The 21,149-nt window shown below is 36.3% G+C and overlaps 1 protein-coding gene across 1 annotated transcript in view; it reads left to right on the top strand.

The window, feature by feature from the left end:
- Positions 1–5,629: 5,629 nt before the first annotated feature.
- Positions 5,630–21,149, top strand: part of LOC139848571 (3-beta-hydroxylase-like) — a 43,567-nt gene continuing 28,047 nt past the window's right edge. The window contains exons 1-2 of the mRNA XM_071838297.1: positions 5,630–6,487; positions 6,679–7,131. Of these exons, the coding sequence (XP_071694398.1) occupies positions 5,630–6,487; positions 6,679–7,131 (1,311 nt within the window). The remainder of the gene's footprint in view (positions 6,488–6,678; positions 7,132–21,149) is intronic.

Consider the following 21,149-nt stretch of genomic DNA (forward strand, 5'->3'; position numbering starts at 1 on the left):
AGAAACCTACCGCTGCAAATAAGGTATTTCTCATGCGTCAATTGTTCAATACTAAGATGAAGGAAGGTAAGAGTGCAACGGATCATATCAATGAATTTAATAATATCGTTTCAAGACTTGAATCGGTAGAGATTAAGTTTGATGATGAACTAAAAGCACTTATCTTGCTTTCATCATTACCGGAAAGTTGGTCGGGTACGGTTACCGCATTTAGTAGCTCTACGGGAACTACTAAGCTAGCGTTTGAAGCTATAAGGGATTTGATTCTTGGTGAAGATACTCGTAGGAGAAACTCGGGATAATCAACGTCCGGTTCTTTGTTAAGTACCGACAACAGGGGTAGGAAAGTTGAACGCGGTGACAAGAAGGGTAGGAAGAAGTCTAAGAAGAGGAATCCATCGAAAGATAGAAGTGAAGTTACTTGTTGGGGATGCAATCAAAAGGGGCACTTTCAAAGGAATTGCAAAAATGGTTCCGCGAAAGGTGTAAACTTGGCCGAACGGGAAAGTGATGATACACTTTTGTGTAGTGTTGAAAATTCTATGGAGTCTTGGATTTTAGATTTGGGAGCTTCGTTTCATGCTACTCATGTCAAAAGCATGATGAAGAATTTTCGTTCATATCAAGGCAAGGTGATATTGGCGAACAACAAGCAACTCAACATAGAGGGCATTGGAGATGTTGTTTTGAAGACTACTCTTGGTTCTAATTGGACTTTAAAGAACGTAAGGTACATTTCTAAATTGAAAAGGAAACTTATTTCGGTTGGTCAATTAGATGATGAAGGTAACGCGGTTACTTTTGAAAACCGCCAATGGAAAGTGGTTAAGGGTAGTTGTGTAGTGGCTCGTAGACATAAAAGGGGAACTCTTTATATGGTTGAAGTGTTAGATGAAGATACGATGGTTGCTACGGTTAATGTTGAGTCCGAATCAACTCTATGGCACTGAAGACTCGGGCATATGAGTGAGAAGGGTATGAAGATGCTTGTTTCGAGTGGGAGAATTCCGTATTTGAAGAAGGTAGAACTTGGGTTTTGCGAACCATGTGTTTATGGGAAGCAAAAGAAGGTGACTTTTGGGAAATCAGGGAATACACCTAAGTTAGAGAAATTGGAGCTCGTTCATACGGATGTGTTTGGTCCAACAAATGTAGAATCACATGGAGGTTCTCGCTATTATGTCACCTTCATTGACGACTCCACTCGAAAGGTATGGGTTTATTTTCTTAAAGCTAAATCCGATGTGTTTAATACTTTTGTGAAGTGGAAAGCTATGGTAGAAAATGAAACTAACTTGAAAGTCAAATGCTTGAAGTCGGATAATGGAGGGAAATATGGTAGTCTTGAATTTAAAGACCATTGTGCAAAGCTCGGTATTAGAATGTTGAAAACGGTACCGGAAACACCGCAACACAATGGGGTCGCCGAACGTATGAATCGTACGTTAAATGAAAGGGCTAAGAGTATGAGACTATATGCCGGTTTGCCTAAGATGTTTTGGGAGGATGCGGTTAATACGACGGCTTATTTGATAAATAGGGGACCCTCAACACCGTTGGGTTTCCGAATTCCCGAGGAAGAATGGCAAGGTATTAAGGTGAGTTATGGTCACCTTAGGATCTTTGGGTGTAATGCATATGTGAAGACCAAAGATGCGGATAAAGACAAGCTTGAAGCTAAGTCAAATAAGTGTATTTTCATAGGCTACGGGTCGGATGAAATGGGTTATCGTTGTTGGGACAACGAAGCTAGAAAAGTAATTCGTTCGCGAGATGTTACTTTTGATGAAGATTCGGTCTATGGCAAACCGGAAACGGGGAGTCCTAAACCGAGTCAAGTTACTTTTGACGATGTTTCTATTGATGATCTTGCAGGTTCTAGTGGGAGTTTGAAAAACAATGAATTGCCGAATGACGGTGAGGCGTCGGAAAATGCTAAAGATGGGGATGATTCGGAAAGCGGTGATGATTCCGAACATAGTGCGAGTTCTAGTGATGAGGAGGACACATATGAAACCGGTCCAACCATTCTGGTTACTCCTATACCAAGACGCTAGACTAGAGTGCCCAAACCTAATCCTAGGTATTCTCCATCAGCAAACTACTTGCTCTATACCGAGAATGGTGAACCCGAAAGTTACTTTGAGGCAAGAAAAACAAAAGAATCCATACAATGGGAGCTTGCCATGAAAGAAGAGATGGGATCACTTGAAAAGAACAAGACTTGGTCACTAGTGAAGTTACCTCATGATAAAAGGGCATTGCAAAGCAAATGGGTGTATAGAATTAAGAATGAGTTAGATGGCAAGAGAAGGTACAAGGCTCGTTTGGTAGTCAAAGGCTTTCAACAAAAGGAAGGGGTTGACTACAAAGAGATATTTTCACCGGTAGTTAAAATGACTACTATCCGTTTGGTACTTTCTATTGTTGCATCCGAAGACTTACATCTTGAGCAACTATCTTGTTGAAGAGATCTACATGAGGCAACCCGAGGGCTTTGAGTTAAAGGGTAAAGAGAAGTGGGTTTGTAAGCTAAAGAAAAGTTTGTATGGATTGAAGCAAGCACCTCGGCAATGGTACTTGAAGTTTGACGAGTTTATGAAGAAGATTGGTTTCTTAAGATGTGAAGCGGATCACTGTTGCTACTTGAAGAAATTCAAGTCTTCTTACATAATCTTATTATTGTATGTTGATGACATGTTGCTTGCAGGTTCTAACATGTCTGAAATTAACAAGTTGAAGGGCTTACTTTTCCGAGAATTCGAGATGAAAGATCTTGGTGGTGCTAAGCAAATACTTGGCATGAGTATTGTGTGTGATCGTGTGAAGGGTACTCTATACTTGTCTCAATCTAAATATATTGAGAAAGTAGTAGAGAGGTTCAACATGGAAGATTCAAAGGCTCGTTCTATGCCTTTGGGAAGCACCTTAAAACTATCGAAAAGTCAATCACCAAAGACGGAAAGAGACAAGAAGAATATGGAAAAGATTCCATATGCATCGGCCGTGGGTAGTATTATGTATGCCATGGTTTGTACAAGACCCGATATTGCTCAAGCAGTGGGAGTTGTAAGTCGTTATATGTCTAATCCGGGGAAAGAGCATTGGGAAGCGGTCAAATGGTTGCTTCATTATTTGAAAGGTACTTCTAATATGGGATTGTGTTTCTCCAAAAACAATCTCATACTTAGAGGTTATGCGGATGCTAATTTAGGTGGATGTGATGATAGGGGAAAAGCACTACGGGTTATGTTTTCACAATGGGGAAGACGGCGATTAGTTGGTTATCTCGATTGCAAAAGAGTGTTGCTTTGTCAACCACCGAATCCGAATACATGGCTATTGCGGAAGCTTCTAAAGAGCTAGTGTGGTTGAAGAACTTCTTAGGCGAGTTGGGAAAAAGATTGTGATAATCAAAGTGCGGTTCATCTTGGGAAGAATTCGGTGTTTCATAGTCGTACGAAACACATCAAGATAAGGTATCATTTTATTCGACAACATATAAATGATGACACTTTATTCTTGGAGAAAATCCTTGGTACGAAGAATCCTGCCGATATGTTTACTAAGGTGGTCACGACGGAGAAATTGAGGTTTTGCATTACCTCAATTGGTCTTCTCACGAATTGATGAGAAAAGACCCCAGCTAGAGATGTGAATGGTGTTACAAGTTTAACAAGTAGTTTTGAAGACCTTTTATCGAAAGTCTACTCATCCGAAGTATGTGTTGAGCGTGCGTGTCCCAAATGGTATTTGGCGGTAATCGAAGGTGGTTTAATGTTCTTGGTTAATTCATTGATATGATTAGAGTTTGTTCAAAGTCTCCAAGTGGGAGATTTGTTGGAGTGTGGAGACGTCTAAACAACAAGAAAACTGAAAAAGGGAAGTGATGCGGCGCATCATAGGCAGATGCGGCACATTCATTGAGCAAAATAGTTCGAAGGTTTTAGATGCGGAGCATTGGGCTGATATGGCGCATCAAAGGGCAGAGATGCGGCGCATCTCCTTCAGATGCGGCGCATCTGCTGCTGGTTCTTAATTTCTGTCGTAGAAATTGAAGGGATGCGGCGCATCACCTTCAGATGCGGCGCATCCCTTGCTGCCTGCCACTTGCTCAAGTTGCAACCAAAAGATCCGTTCTTGATTGAGTCCACTTGCACTTTAGGTGTATGCTTGGCTGCTTTTGTCCACCATTTATGGCTGTGATCATGCCATAGCATGGGTGTAAAGCCTTACAACTTGTCCATGATGATTCCATGAAGATGATCAAGTTGATACACTTGTGTTTGTTACTTCTCCTATAAATTGAACTCATTGTATGCAATTGTAACACACCACTCTAAAATATTCAGTAAATAAACAATCTCTAGTTGGTCCGTGGACTAAAGCAATCACAACGATTGCATATAACCACGTTATATCTTGTGTCGATTTATTTTTCGCATTTATTATCTTTCGTTCATTAAGTGGGTTTGAGTGATCTTGATAGAATCACTACTCGGCTAGTAATCTTGTAGAATTACTAGCGTTGTTTGGCTCCTAATATTCTAACAGTTAAGTATGATTGTCTATGTTGATTTTGATTGGGGAAAAACTTGTATGATAAAGATATCTGTTATAGGTTATTGTGTGTTTTTAATGGCTCCATTGTTTCATGAAAGAGTAAGAAGCAATCTACTGTATCAAGATCATCGGCAAAAGTTGAATACAAGCTCTTGTTGATGTTACGTATGTTGGTGGTTGAAGGGTTTAGACACTTTTTGGATCACGTGTTGTCTAGCTGAACGACATACCTGGTATAGGGGTCAAGCTAGATAGCCAGGGGCGTCCCGTCGATTTCAGTTTTTCATATGTGCCATGTTCAATCAATAAAAAATAGGCCTTTTGTATATACTAAAATTAGGTTAAGTTTTTCGTTAGTACTATATATTTTTGGATTATGGGCCCCTTGGGATTATGGGCCCTGTGCAAACGCACGTGTTGTACGCCTTCAAATCCGCCCCTGCAGATAGCGCATAGGTGGGACATAGCTCCAGGACCAGGACCAGTTGTGCCATAGTGCCAAAGTTAGACGGTCCTGAATGTGAAGTCGGTTTAAACTTTGTTATATATAAATAGTTGGTTCTAGGGTTTTATTTTATTTCAGTTTCATTCTGTATATTGTAATTAAATACGTATTTGGTGGTGGTTATTCTCTCTTTGATAAAATTGTTCAATCTGAATATATTTTAGTGTTGTTTGTTGTTTCTAGAGTTTAGAATCTGTATTATGGTTGTAGTTTGTACATCACTCTGCTTTTTAAATTTTTGACTAGACATGTAATAATCTACTCGTGACTCATAAGAATGTAAAATATGTCATGCTAACTTATTTATGACATAAATAAGTATAGCGACATTATAGTCAGTGTAATTTTATATTCCATTTAACATTTATAAGAAGTTGGCATTTATACACTGAAATATTTTGAGTTGACTTTAGCATATTAGCATCTATAAAATGCCCTTCTATCAATAATGTGTAATGATTATTCAATAAAGATCAACTGAAGTTTGTTAATTGTTAAATAATTGAAATTATCAGAGACATGTTTCCATCTTTATCTTTTGAGGTTTTTATTTACTTCTCTATGTTGATGACTTTTATTCATTTTATATGGATTAATTTATATCCTAAAATCAAGAAAAACACACCACCATCTCCATTAAGGCTTCCAATCATTGGAAACCTGCACCAACTAGGCTCAGCCCCTCATCGGTCACTTAAGGCATTAGCCCAGAAACATGGTTCACTCATGTTGCTTCATCTAGGAAGTGTGCCTGTGCTCATTGTTTCATCTGCTGAATCAGCCAAAGAAATCATGAAAACTCATGATGTAATATTCTCAAACAGGCCTAAATTGAACATTCCAAACATAATAAGTTATTGTGGTAAAGCTATATCATTTGCTCCTTATGGAGACTATTGGAGGCAGTCAAAGAGCATATACGTGCTCCACCTCTTGAATTCAAGAAAAGTTCAAATGTTTAGACACGTGAGAGAAGATGAGACGAATCTTATGACTAATAAGATTAAGAGTACTTTAGGTTCTGTCATTGACTTGAGCGAGATTCTTAAAACGCTCACAAATAATGTCATATGCCGGTCGGTTTTGGGAAGGAAATACGGTGAGGAGAAGCTTATGGACCACATGAATGAGTTAACGGAATTGTTAGATGTCTTTAGTGTTGGAAATTACATTCCATCACTTTCATGGGTGGATCGAGTAAGTGGTTTGGAAGCAATGGCAATAAAAAATCATGAAGTTTTTGATAAGTTTATCCAGAGTGTAATTGAAGAGCGTTTGGATAGAAATAGAAAAATGATTGATGACGAAGGTATAAGTTACGGTGACAAAGATGTAGTCGGCATGTTACTCGAAGTTCAAAAAGAACAGGCGACCACCGATGTTACTGTTCATAGTGATACCATTAAAGTTTTAATATTGGTAAGATAATCTCTAGACTCTAGTTAAAAGCTTTATCCTTACATTTCTCAATCTTAATATGCCATATTATACTAACTATTTGGGAGTTATCATGTGTTTAATCAAGCTTTTAAGCTCATTATAAGTAACTAATATTTACATGATATTTTTGGTAAACTCGCATATTCTACAAACTATATTGGTTCTTGTAGGAAATGTTTGTTGCTGGGACTGATACTGCATTCATAAGTTTAGAGTGGGCAATATCTGAGCTAATTAGGCATCCAAGAGTAATGAAAAAAATCCAACAAGAAGTAAGAAAAATAGGCCAAGGAAGACCTAAAATAACAGAAGAAGATTTAGAGAACGCGCAACACCCGTATCTGAAAGCTGTAATGAAAGAGGCAATGCGCTTACATACGCCGGTCCCATTACTTGTCCCTCGAGAATCAACTCAAGATGTTAAAGTAATGGGGTACGGCATTCGAGCCGGAACGCAAGTACTTATCAATGCTTGGATGATATCAAGAGATCATGCTATTTGGGAAGAACCCGAGGAGTTTAAACCAGAGAGGTTTTTAAATAATGATATCGACTATAAAGGTCTTCATTTTGAATTTCTACTGTTTGGCGCTGGGAAGAGGGGGTGTCCTGGCATTGAGTTTGTAGCGACCCGACAAAATTGTCATTGACGGCGCCATCTACTTAGATCCCGTTACGTGGTCATAAGTCTTTAAACAACGTTTGACCAAAAGTATGTCGCATTCATTTCATAAGTAAAGATGTTTCAAGTGTTACAAAGTAGTTCAAAGGCTAGTTACGTTACAACGTTTTAAGTACGAATGAAACCTATGCGACACAAATTTAAGTAAAGTCAAAAGACGCTCCGTATGCATGTATACTCGACATCCAAACAAGTATCAAAAAGTAGAGTGCGGAAGCATGTATCATTTAGCGCTCAAGGACCTGAGAAAACATATAGAAAACTGTCAATGAAAAACGTTGGTGAAATCATAGGTGTAGTAGTAAACGTTGTTTTTGAACCACAAGATTTTGTGTTGCCATAACGTTGATTATCAAAATCGTTTTCATTCCAAAGTTGTTATACGTTTGTGGAGCACCCAATTATCAAGATTTAACTGTTCACGTACCCCGTTATCATAATGTTAGAACCTACACTATATACTCGAAAATTTATTTCATCCGCTAACGGTAGCGAACCGTCCGAATGAGGGCTTGTCAAGCCTATGTGATCACATAACATAAGTTCACGTTTACACCCTGTAAGTGTAACTAATGATAATTGAATTGAGGCCTTTTCTTTGTTCTAACTCGCACGTGAAATGTTTGTTTTCGCACTTGTGTTTAAAGCATAAAAGTATAATACGTATACGTTTCTCATCCCATAGTTTAAAGAGTAAAAGTTGTTGAAAAGGTGGGACTATAATCTCACCTTGGTTGCACGAATAGTATAATGTACTTCACAAAGTAATGTGTGCAAGAACGAATGCTAGTCTTGACCTAAACAAATAGGTTCGTATCAATATCGGTAAATGGTCGGTCAAAGTGTTCAATTAGTCATATGGCTCGTTACGACTCGATAATATAGCATGTGAGTCACGTTGTCAAGTTTCATGCAAGAGACAAGTATGAAAGCACGTTAGAACGATTGCATAAGTATTTGGTCAAGTTTGATCAAAAGTCAACTTTGGTCGGGTCAAAGTCAACGAAAAAGTCAACACGTTCGGGTCGGGTCCCGAACTATTTTTCTGAGGTTTTTAATCATATATAAGCATGTTAGAACAAGTTACATGTGAATTGGAGGTGCGTAGCATACTTAGAATTAAACGAAAAATGGCCAACCAAATCAGAACCTGACAGTTCATCTGGACGGCATCCAGATAGGCTGGACGGCGTCCATATGTGAAGGCCTGGACAGCGTCCAGGAATTTGGAAGGCGTCCAGATCAGTGCTCAGGTCTGATTACTGAATTTGCACGAACCAAAACCCAAACAAACACAATTTATGATCCGCAAACAATCAAAACATGTATCTTATACCGTTGGAAAGGTAATTTGACGAGGAAAACAACTAAACACATTTTACCAATCAATCTACCACTTACAACAACCAAAACCGCATTTAATGCTCATCATTAATTGCATCCAAGTTCATAATTCTCATTTCATGATTCGGTGATCCATTTTACATGAATGATATGCCGTTTCGAAGGTAATTAAACATACATTGCAACTAAATACTTACAAGCAACATTGTCAAGCATTCAAGGCATCAAAATTTGCATTGAAGACCACCAAACCCTAACCAAAAATCATAAACTCATGAATCATGTTAGTGAAGCTTTCTTAATCAACCTACACATCAAAATGAAGCTAGTGATGCTAGTAACACATTTAATACATGAACTTTTGACATCTAACAACTTTTAAGCAACCAAATCACAAGATCAAACACACCAAATTCCAAGTTCATGCTAGTTACACTAAAACAAAAGATCGAGCATACAAATCATATATTTATGTTAGACTTGAGCCATAGACACTAATTAACACTTTTATATGTTAAAAAAAATCAAGAACAAAGAATCTAGTGATTTTAGAAAGTTACCCAAATGCAATAAAGTTGGTATGGATTCGAAGAGGAAGTTGCAAGGATTCCAAATATGCAATTTGTTTTGAAAAACGATTGCTAGATTGCAAATAGATGATGATTCTTTGATTTGTAATTTGAGAGAAAAAGTTGGAAGTAAGAGAGAAGGTGAAAGATGAATGAATGGAGGAGGGTGGAGTTGACTAGTTGACCTAGTCACCTCTTTGGCCTCTTGGCAAGTTTAGTCCCTCAAGTTTGATTCGGGTGCGTGAATTACCTAAACGAAATATTTTAAAACGCGTATTAACGGAAGGTGTTATAAATATATAACGGAATTTAAAATAGTCTAACGAAAAGTAAACGGAAAAAGGTGGGATGTTACATTACCTACTCCTTAAAAGAAATTTCGTCCCGAAATTTAAGTAGGCGTAGTAATCGTTGTTTCTTCCTCGGGATCTTGCGTTTCCGAATTCACAAATAGATGAGGATACTTCCTTTGCATTTGATCTAGTCTTTACCAAGTAAACTCGGGCCCCCTTTTGGCGTTCCAACGGACCTTGACAATTGGAATTCGACTTTGTTTTAGCGTTTTGACTGAGTGGTCCACAATTTGAACTGGTTCTTCCACAAAATGAAGTTTGTCATCAATAGTAAGCTACTCGAGAGGGATGACGAGTTCGGGTTCGGCAAGGCACTTCTTCAAGTTCGATACATGGAAAGTAGGATGAACGGAGCTCAATTGAGGCGGCAGATCTAAACGATAAGCAACGGTTCCAACGCGCTCCAAAATCTCGAAAGGACCAATATACCGTGGATTTAGTTTCCCGCGTTTCCCGAAACGGATTACACCTTTCCAAGGTGCGACTTTTAACATTACGCGATCACCGACTTGGAATTCGAGGTCATTGCATCTAGTGTCGGTATAGCTCTTTTGACGACTTCTGGCCATCCTAAGTCTATCTCGGATTTGAACGATCTTTTTGGTTGTTTCATGAATGAGTTCGGGTCTGGTGATTTGTGTGTCGCCTACTTCGGCCCAACAAAGAGGTGAACGACACTTTCGGCCATATAATGCTTGGAATGGTGCGGCGTTGATACTTGCATGATAACTATTGTTGTAGGAAAATTCGGTGAGAGGTAAGTGCTTATCCCAAGCTTTTCCGAAATCGATAACGCAAGCGCGTAACATATCTTCCAAAGTTTGAATTGTGCGTTCACTTTGTCCATCGGTTTGTGGATGATATGCGGTGCTCATGTCTAAACGCGTTCCCAACGCTTCTTGTAGAGTACGCCAAAATCTAGAAACAAAACGGCCATCTCGGTCGGAAATTAATGATAAAGGTACACCGTGACGGGCTACGATCTCTTTAATGTAAAGTTGTGCGAGTTTTTCCATGTTGTCGGTTTCTTTCTTGGCGATGAAGTGTGCGGATTTGGTGAGACGGTCAACAATAACTCAAATAGTATCATAACCGCCCACCGTTTTTGGTAGTTTGGTGATAAAATCCATCGTTATCCTTTCCCACTTCCATTGCGGGATTTCGGGTTGTTGTAGTAGTTCGGACGGTCTTTGATGTTCGGCTTTGACTTTGGAGCAAGTTAGGCACTTTCCAATATAAGTAGCAATGTCCCTCTTAATGTTCGGCCACCAATATTGCTCCTTGAGGTCGTGGTACATCTTATTGGCATCGGGGTGAATCGAATATCTTGACTTATGGGCTTCGTCTAAGATTAGGCTTCGTAGGTCCCCATAACTAGGTACCCAAATTCTTTCGGCGAAATATCGGAGTCCGGTTTCTTTAACTTCAAATCGAGAGGTGAGGACGTTCAAGTGTTCGAGAGAGATGTTTTCATCCTTGAGAGCCTCATCTTGGGCTACACGAATTTGATTATTAAGATTGGTGTGGATGGTGATGTTTGAAGCTCGGACACGAAGAGGCACCACTCTTTCTTTTCGACTTAAGGCATCGACTACTACATTTGCCTTCCCGGGGCGGTAACGAAGCTCGCAATCGTAGTCGTTTAAGGTTTCAATCCACCATCGTTGTCTCATGTTTAGTTGCTTTTGATCGAAGATGTGTTGGAGGCTTTTGTGATCGGTAAAGATGGTACTTTTGGTCCCATAAAGATAGTGTCTCCACATTTTAAGTGCAAAGACAACGGCTCCGAGTTCGAGATCATGTGTCGTATAGTTCCGTTCATGAATTTTCAGTTGTCGAGAGGCATAAGCATTGACTTTCTTTCGTTGCATCAATACACACCCAAAACCATGTTTTGAGGCATCGCAATATACAACAAAATCATCATTGCCTTTGGGAAGTGACAAGATAGGAGCGGTGGTTAGCTTTGTCTTCAAGATTTGGAATGCGGATTCTTGCTCGGTTGCCCAAATGAATTTCTTTCCCTTGTGAGTTAACGCGGTTAGGGGACGAGCAACCAAAGAAAAATTTTCAATGAATCTACGATAGTACCCGGTGAGACCCAAGAATTGACGTATGTGAGTAGGAGTAGTAGGAGTCTCCCATTTGCTAATGGCTTCGATTTTTGAAGGATCGACCTTAATACCTTGATCGCTTACAACATGACCAAGAAATTGAACTTCCTTCAATTAAAATTCACAGTTAGAGAATTTGGCGTAGAGTTGTTCTTGTCTAAGAAGTTCGAATACGAGTCGAAGGTGTTGTTCATGCTCTTCTTCACTTTTAGAATAGACCAAGATATCATCGATGAATATAATAACGAACTTATCGAGATACGGTTTGCACGCGCGGTTCATAAGATCCATGAACACCGCCTGTGCGTTAGTGAGACCAAATGGCATGACGAGGAATTCGTAACTACCATAGCGAGTACGAAAAGCGGTTTTGGAGACATCTTCCCCCTTAACCCTTAGTTGATGATAGCCCGAGCGGAGATCGATTTTTGAATATACACAAGACCCTTGTAGTTGATCAAAGAGGTCATCAATGCGCGGAAGAGGATACCGGTTCTTAACCGTCAATTTATTAAGTTCACGATAATCGATGCACATTCGTAGGGATACATCTTTCTTTTTAACAAACAAAATCGGAGCGCCCCATGGTGAATGGCTAGGTTGGATAAAACCACGGTCAAGTAGTTCTTGGATTTGACTTTGCAATTCTTGCATTTTGGAGGGAGCAAGTCTATAAGGTGCACGTGCTACGGGTGAGAATCCCGGGATAAGATCGATTTGGAATTCTACCGGTCGATGAGGTGGAAGACCCGGCAAATCGTCGGAAAATACATCAGAAAAGTCACGAACAATTGGCACATCATTGATATGCTTCTCATCGGACTCGACTTTCTTAACGTAGGCAAGGATCGCAAAACAACCCTTACGAAGTAATTTTCTAACTTTAAGGCACGAGACGAGGTTGAGTCCGGTGCAACTCTTGTCACCATAAACAATCAAAGGTTCACAATTCTTGATAGGAATTCGGATTGCGTTAAGATCACAAAGGATGTGAGATTTTGTTTTTGCTAACCAATTCATACCAATTATTACATTGAAGCTCCCTAGTTCCATAGGTATCAAGTCAATTTCAAACTCTTTACCCAATAAGTTTAACGTACACCCCCGGTATTATTCGTCGGCCCTCAATATTTTCCCGTTGGCCATCTTAATAGTATAAGTAGTATCTAGGGGGAGTGGTGGAGTGTGAAAAGCGTGAGTTAAAGTCTTGGATACAAAACTCTTATCGGCACCTGAATCGAATAAACATGTAACATAAGTGTTGTTGAGAAGAAACGTACCCTTAACTAGTTCATTGTCATCTCGGGCCTCCGCGGCGTTAATGTTGAAAGCTCGATCGCGTGCGTTGAGGTTGGCTTTCTTCTAAGGGCATGCATTCCTAAAATGACCCGGTAGACCACATTCAAAACAAACACCCGTCTTTGGTGCATTGGGCCCCTTTTGAGCGACGGGGGTGGCACTTCTACAATCATTGGCCACATGGTCACTCCTTTGACACCGGTGGCAAAACGGCTTGCCACATTCTCCATAATGATGCTTGTGGCATTTGTTGCAAAAAGGTTGAGTTCCGGCATAACTTTTCTTGCCGTCAGAAGTGAAAGGCTTTTTGGTGAAGGTGTTGTTGTTGTAGTTGTTTAATGGGGTGGCTTCCCATTTTCTCTTGTTGCCACCCGATTTATCCTCGACCTTAGGTGCTGGTACTACTATTTCGTCCACCGTTTCTATCAATTTACGGGCCATATTCAAAGCTTCTTGGTGATTAGTGGGTTTGGATGGCATTACCCCGTGTTTGATGCTCTTAGGGAGGCCATCCATGTAAAGTTCGACTCGGAGGGATTCGGGAGTCACAAGAGCCGGACACATTAAGGCTAGTTCGGCAAACCGTTGATTATAAGTTTTGAGGTCATTTTCGACCACTTTTAGAGTTCTTAGCTCTTGCTTGAGCTTGCGAGTCTCTTCACGTGGGAAGTATTCGGTGATCATCTTCCCCTTTAAGTCGGACCAAGAGAGAGCGTGGGCTTCATCGGTACCCACCGATTGGACATACGTGTTCCACCACGTGAGAGCGATACCGGTAAAAGTGTGGGTGGAATATTTGAACTTGTCTTGGTCTCGGCAACCGCTTATGCTAAAAACGGCTTCTGTTTGTTCGAACCATCGGGTGAGAGTAACCGGTCCCCCGGTTCCATCGAAAGTATGAGGTTTACGCCCCATAAAAGCTTTGTAGGAGCATCACTCATTTGAATTTCTGGCTCCATTGTTGTTGTTATTGTTGGGGTTGTTGGTGTTGGATGAGTGACCGGCCATGGCCGCATCTACGGAGGTGGCGATCATTCGTTCAAGAGCTTGTTCGGGTGTTTCATGACGTGGTACACGGCGAGAAGGCATTGTTCCTTCAAAACTGTAGTGACCCGGAAAATTTTGACTAATTTTAAATCAAACTCTCGATACGATATTGTATTTTCAACACGATAAGCAAAGTCTGTTAGGTTGGATCTCAAAAAATTTTGAACTGTTTCATATATTCAATTTACCTTCGACCATTCCCGACGATTCACGAACAACTATTTGTAAATAGTTACATATATATATTTAAATATATATATATATATATATATATATATATATATATATATAATATATATAAAAATATATATATAAATATTACTTGTAAATATATAATATTATATTTAGTTGTTTAAAAGAATATAATCAATATATTTATTTACTTAAACTTGTTAATTAAGATTTGATATATATATATATATATATATATATATATATATATATATATATATATATATATATATATATATATATATATATATATATATATATATATAGAGTGTGCATATTGAAAATGAATGATTTCTAGCCTAATTAGTAAACGTCAGTAACACTCAGTTGACGTTTCATTATGTTAATATAGATATATTACATGTTCATGAAGGACTAAAATAAAAGTTGAACTGTAAATAGATTACGAAGATGTTAGATTTGTTAAAAATATTTTTACCTTTTTAAGTTTAAACATTAGTACTCCGTACATATAAATTGGAACAGAAAATAAACAATTATCGAACCTTTTTGATCAGGTTTCAAAAAGATAATGAGTGAAATAATTAAATATATTTAATCTAAAAATTTGGGATTTTTAGGAACACTTTTATATTCCAACTGTTTAGCAATGAACTACGTTATAGCACAGTCCGTGAAAACTGTCGGTAGGATACATACAATTATATGTCACGAGAGTTCAATTAGATACGGTGACTAATTGAAAATTGAATCACTTTTACATCTCATTTCAAAACACACGTTTCCTATAAGTGATGTATGTGATTATAATAATAAAATTTAATATATGTAAAATATAGATACATGAATATTACTCAATTCATGTTTTACTTTACAGCTAGCATCTCTTTCTCTCTAGATATATATAGATATATACATGTGCTCAAGCTAGTGACTAAGCAATAGCAGCTTTAATGAACCAATTCCTGAATTATTATCTCATCTTGGTGGACTCCCTCTCGAGCACCATTTAAAAACCCAACACCATCGTTGCCACCATAAACGACCACCACCTTAACCCACACGATTAACCCACCTGCGTTTTTCTTTCTTTTCTTGCACGATCAAACACCAACAACAAAGAATAGTTGCTGCTTCTATTCGGTTTAACCATCAAACCCATCATTATCAAAAATCATCATCAACTACCCTATAACCACCATTAAACCCCCGAAACCCACTTAGGTTACAACTGCTATATTTGTTCAATCTAATAACATAATGGAACCACTCTTATGGTTTACCTTGTGGTCATTTTCATGGAAACCACAAGCAACCACCTTCGATTCTAAAATCTTTTCTTTTTCTTTCTACCATCGACCACCAAGACACTCCTGTATACAACCACCATCTTAACAACCAAGATCATCACCACTTTGCTACTTTATTTTTATTTCTCTTTGAAGTAAAACCGTCGCCACCACCATCAATTCATGCTACTATGAATGTGTTTGTTTTCTGTTACGACCAACCAATATCACCATCCAATACCGCCACCACAGCTCCACCATCTATCCACCATTACCTGTTTCTATTTTGGCTGTATCATCGAAAAACCAATCTAAACCCACGTGAATTGTGCTTGATCGATAAAACCCATCATGCGACTACCATCAATATATTAACCGCCACCTGCCTCCTTTCTAACCACCATCTTTAGAATCATTTAAACCATCATAAAAAGATTGTGATGCTCGTAAATTGTTTTCATTTTTCTGTTTCTGTTTAGCCGAGAACCCACACCACAACTGTAGTGACCCGAACTTTTCCATGTTTATATATATATTAATTGAGATTGATATTTACATGATTAAATGTTTCCAACATGTTAAGCAATCAAACTTGTTAAGACTTGATTAATTAAAATATGTTTCATATAGACAATTGACCACCCAAGTTGACCGTTGATTCACGAACGTTAAAACTTGTAAAAACTATATGATGACATATATATGGATATATATATATAGTTAACATGATACTATGATAAGTAAACATATCATTAAGTATATTAACAATGAACTACATATGTAAAAACAAGACTACTAACTTAATGATTTTTAAACGAGACATATATGTAACGATTATCGTTGTAAAGACATTTAATGTATATATATCATATTAAGAGATATTCATACATGATAATATCATGATAATATAATAATTTAAAATCTCATTTGATATTATAAACATTGGGTTAACAACATTTAACAAGATCGTTAACCTAAAGGTTTCAAAACAACACTTACATGTAACGACTAACGATGACTTAACGACTCAGTTAAAATGTATATACATGTAGTGTTTTAATATGTATTTATACACTTTTGAAAGACTTCAATACACTTATCAAAATACTTCTACTTAACAAAAATGCTTACAATTACATCCTCGTTCAGTTTCATCAACAATTCTACTCGTATGCACCCGTATTCGTACTCGTACAATACACAGCTTTTAGATGTATGTACTATTGGTATATATACTCCAATGATCAGCTCTTAGCAGCCCATGTGAGTCACCTAACACATGTGGGAACCATCATTTGGCAACTAGCATGAAATATCTCATAAAATTACAAAAATATGAGTAATCATTCATGACTTATTTACATGAAAACAAAATTACATATCCTTTATATCTAATCCATACACCAACGACCAAAAACACCTACAAACACTTTCATTCTTCAATTTTCTTCATCTAATTGATCTCTCTCAAGTTCTATCTTCAAGTTCTAAGTGTTCTTCATAAATTCCAAAAGTTCTAGTTTCATAAAATCAAGAATACTTTCAAGTTTGCTAGCTCACTTCCAATCTTGTAAGGTGATCATCCAACCTCAAGAAATCTTTGTTTCTTACAGTAGGTTATCATTCTAATACAAGGTAATAATCATATTCAAACTTTGGTTCAATTTCTATAACTATAACAATCTTATTTCAAGTGATGATCTTACTTGAACTTGTTTTCGTGTCATGATTCTGCTTCAAGAACTTCGAGCCATCCAAGGATCCATTGAAGCTAGATCCATTTTTCTCTTTTCCAGTAGGTTTATCCAAGGAACTTAAGGTAGTAATGATGTTCATAACATCATTCGATTCATACATATAAAGCTATCTTATTCGAAGGTTTAAACTTGTAATCACTAGAACATAGTTTAGTTAATTCTAAACTTGTTCGCAAACAAAAGTTAATCCTTCTAACTTGACTTTTAAAATCAACTAAACACATGTTATATATCTATATGATATGCTAACTTAATGATTTAAAACCTGGAAACACGAAAAACACCGTAAAACCAGATTTACGCCGTCGTAGTAACATCGCGGGCTGTTTTGGGTTAGTTAATTAAAAACTATGATAAACTTTGATTTAAAAGTTGTTATTCTGAGAAAATAATTTTTATTATGAACATGAAACTATATCCAAAAATTATGGTTAAACTCAAATTGGAAGTATGTTTTCTAAAATGGTCATCTAGACGTCGTTCTTTCGACTGAAATGACTACCTTTACAAAAACGACTTGTAACTTATTTTTCTGACTATAAACCTATACTTTTTCTGTTTAGATTCATAAAATAGAGTTCAATATGAAACCATAGCAATTTGATTCACTCAAAACGGATTTAAAATGAAGAAGTTATGGGTAAAACAAGATTGGATAATTTTTCTCATTTTAGCTACGTGAAAATTGGTAACAAATCTATTCCAACCATAACTTAATCAACTTGTATTGTATATTATGTAATCTTGAGATACCATAGACACGTATACAATGTTTCGACCTATCATGTCGACACATCTATATATATTTCGGAACAACCATAGACACTCTATATGTGAATGTTGGAGTTAGCTATACAGGGTTGAGGTTGATTCCAAAATATATATAGTTTGAGTTGTGATCAATACTGAGATACGTATACACTGGGTCGTGGATTGATTCAAGATAATATTTATCGATTTATTTCTGTACATCTAACTGTGGACAACTAGTTGTAGGTTACTAACGAGGACAGCTGACTTAATAAACTTAAAACATCAAAATATATTAAAAGTGTTGTAAATATATTTTAAACATACTTTGATATATATGTATATATTGTTATAGGTTCGTGAATCAACCGGTGGCCAAGTCTTACTTCCTGACGAAGTAAAAAATCTGTGAAAGTGAGTTATAGTCCCACTTTTAAAATCTAATATTTTTGGGATGAGAATACATGCAGGTTTTATAAATGATTTACAAAATAGACACAAGTACGTGAAACTACATTCTATGGTTGAATTATCGAAATCGAATATGCCCCTTTTTATTAAGTCTGGTAATCTAAGAATTAGGGAACATACACCCTAATTGACGCGAATCCTAAAGATAGATCTATTGGGCCTAACAAACCCCATCCAAAGTACCAGATGCTTTAGTACTTCGAAATTTATATCATATCCGAAGGGTGTCCCGGAATGATGGGGACATTCTTATATATGCATCTTGTTAATGTCGGTTACCAGGTGTTCACCATATGAATGATTTTTATCTCTATGTATGGGATGTGTATTGAAATATGAAATCTTGTGGTCTATTATTATGATTTGATATATATAGGTTAAACCTATAACTCACCAACATTTTTGTTGACGTTTTAAGCATGTTTATTCTCAGGTGATTATTAAGAGCTTCCGCTATCGCATACTTAAATAAGGACGAGATTTGGAGTCCATGCTTGTATGATATTGTGTAAAAACTGCATTCAAGAAACTTATTTTGTTGTAACATATTTGTATTGTAAACCATTATGTAATGGTCGTGTGTAAACAGGATATTTTAGATTATCATTATTTGATAATCTACGTAAAGCTTTTTAAAACCTTTATCTATGAAATAAAGGTTATGGTTTGTTTTAAAAATGAATGCAGTCTTTGAAAAACGTCTCATATAGAGGTCAAAACCTCGCAACGAAATCAATTAATATGGAACGTTTTTAATCAATAAGAACGGGACATTTCAACAACCATCATAAAACTGCGACGACTACACCATTTTTTTTAGTCAGGCTACTGTTATTTATTTATTTTTTTTACGAAAGAGATGATGAACAGTGGAAACAACGATGAAGATAACGATGGTGAGTCGAATGATGCTATTGCTTTGTTGTTCTGCTATTTTGATCGGACTAACACCACACCCACCAAGGTGATGCAAAGATGATGATGATTATATACGATGATTATGATGAGCTGTGAGGATGACGGAAAAGATTATTATGATGATGAAGATAGGATCGTGATACACGATGAAGGTTGATGATGATATACAGAAAACTAAATAATGATAATATGATGTTGAAGATAGAAATGATTCATCGATGATGATGATAAACAGTGTTGTTAACGATGATGATTAGAAGTCGTTAAGAGATGATGAGATGTTTGTTGTTCCTGTTTCCTGACGACCCCACCCACAAAAACCCAACGAGCAATTTATTAAAACATGATACTTGACTGAGAATTTGACTTGTGAATTTGTTATGAGCCAATTATTTGATACTTGGGCCTGATCTAGTTTTTATTTATATTGGGCCAATTTTTATTAATTAAGCTTAGACAAAGTGTTGGGCCGTGAACTTTATTCTAGACTTGGGCCGAGTTCTTTTATTAGTCCGAGGTTAATGGGTTAAATAAATATCAGTATGATATTTATCACGAAAAACAGAAATGGTTGAGTGGTTTGTGTTGTTGTTGGATTAGCGAAAGGTCGTGGGTTTGAACCCGGGCAGCGGCGTTACTTTTTAAATGCTTGTTTCTTCAAAGGTTGTATTCTAAAATTATTATTATTATTATTATTATTATTATTATTATTATTATTATTATTATTATTATTATTATTATTATTATTATTATTATTATTATTATTATTATTATTATTATTACCATTTATTGTTATTATTATTATTATTAAAAGTAACATTATTATTAAAGTTATCATTATAATTGAAATTATCATTTTAATTAAAATTACCATTAAAAGTATCATATTATTAAGAGTATCATTATTATTATTATTTTTATCATTATTATTATTACTATCATTAAACATGATTTTATTTTATTATTATTATCATTATCATTATTTTCATTACTAGTATTATCATTATTATAAGTATCATCATTTCTAATATATTATTATTATTATCATTATCATTAATTGTTATTACTACAAATAAAATGACTAGTATTATTATCAAAGATTAATATTGTTATTATTAAATCTAATTATTATTATTACCAACACTATTTTAGTATTATTAAAGTCATTATTTAAACAAACCAAAAGTTATTTATATAAAATATATCAAATACATATATAATAACTATATAACTATTACATTACTATTTAAAAAAATTAATATATAATTAATATATACAAACGGGTTTGATTATTATTACATGTTAATTATATGTGTTAATATATATATACATGATATAGGTTCGTGAATCCGAGGCCAACCCTACACTTGTTTAATGCCGTCATATGTATTTTTACTACAAAATACAGTATGGTGAGTTTCATTTGATCCCTTTTACTCTTTACATTTTTGGGACTGATAATACATGCACTGTTTTTTACAACTGCAATATTAAATGCTTTTGAAATATATTTTGAACTGCAAATATATGAAATGCTTTTATAAATGTTTGACGAGATAGACACAAGCAAAACATTCCTCGAATGAATTATTATGCAGACAGAAGTTATGCGGATTATTGTTGAATTATGTGGACATGATAATTGTCACCATTGAATTATGTGGACATGATAATTGCCACCATTGAATTATGTGGACATGATAATTGCCACCATTGAATTATGTGGACATGATAATTGCCACCAATTGATATGAATGTTATGTATCGAGAGAATGATTTTATACACAGGTTATGTGTATGTTATTTTTTGTGCACCAGATATGTGTACGGTTACTAAGATTTATGAAAAATGGATT

The sequence above is a fragment of the Rutidosis leptorrhynchoides genome, chromosome 5 (assembly GCF_046630445.1).
Source record: "Rutidosis leptorrhynchoides isolate AG116_Rl617_1_P2 chromosome 5, CSIRO_AGI_Rlap_v1, whole genome shotgun sequence".
NCBI lineage: Eukaryota > Viridiplantae > Streptophyta > Magnoliopsida > Asterales > Asteraceae > Rutidosis > Rutidosis leptorrhynchoides.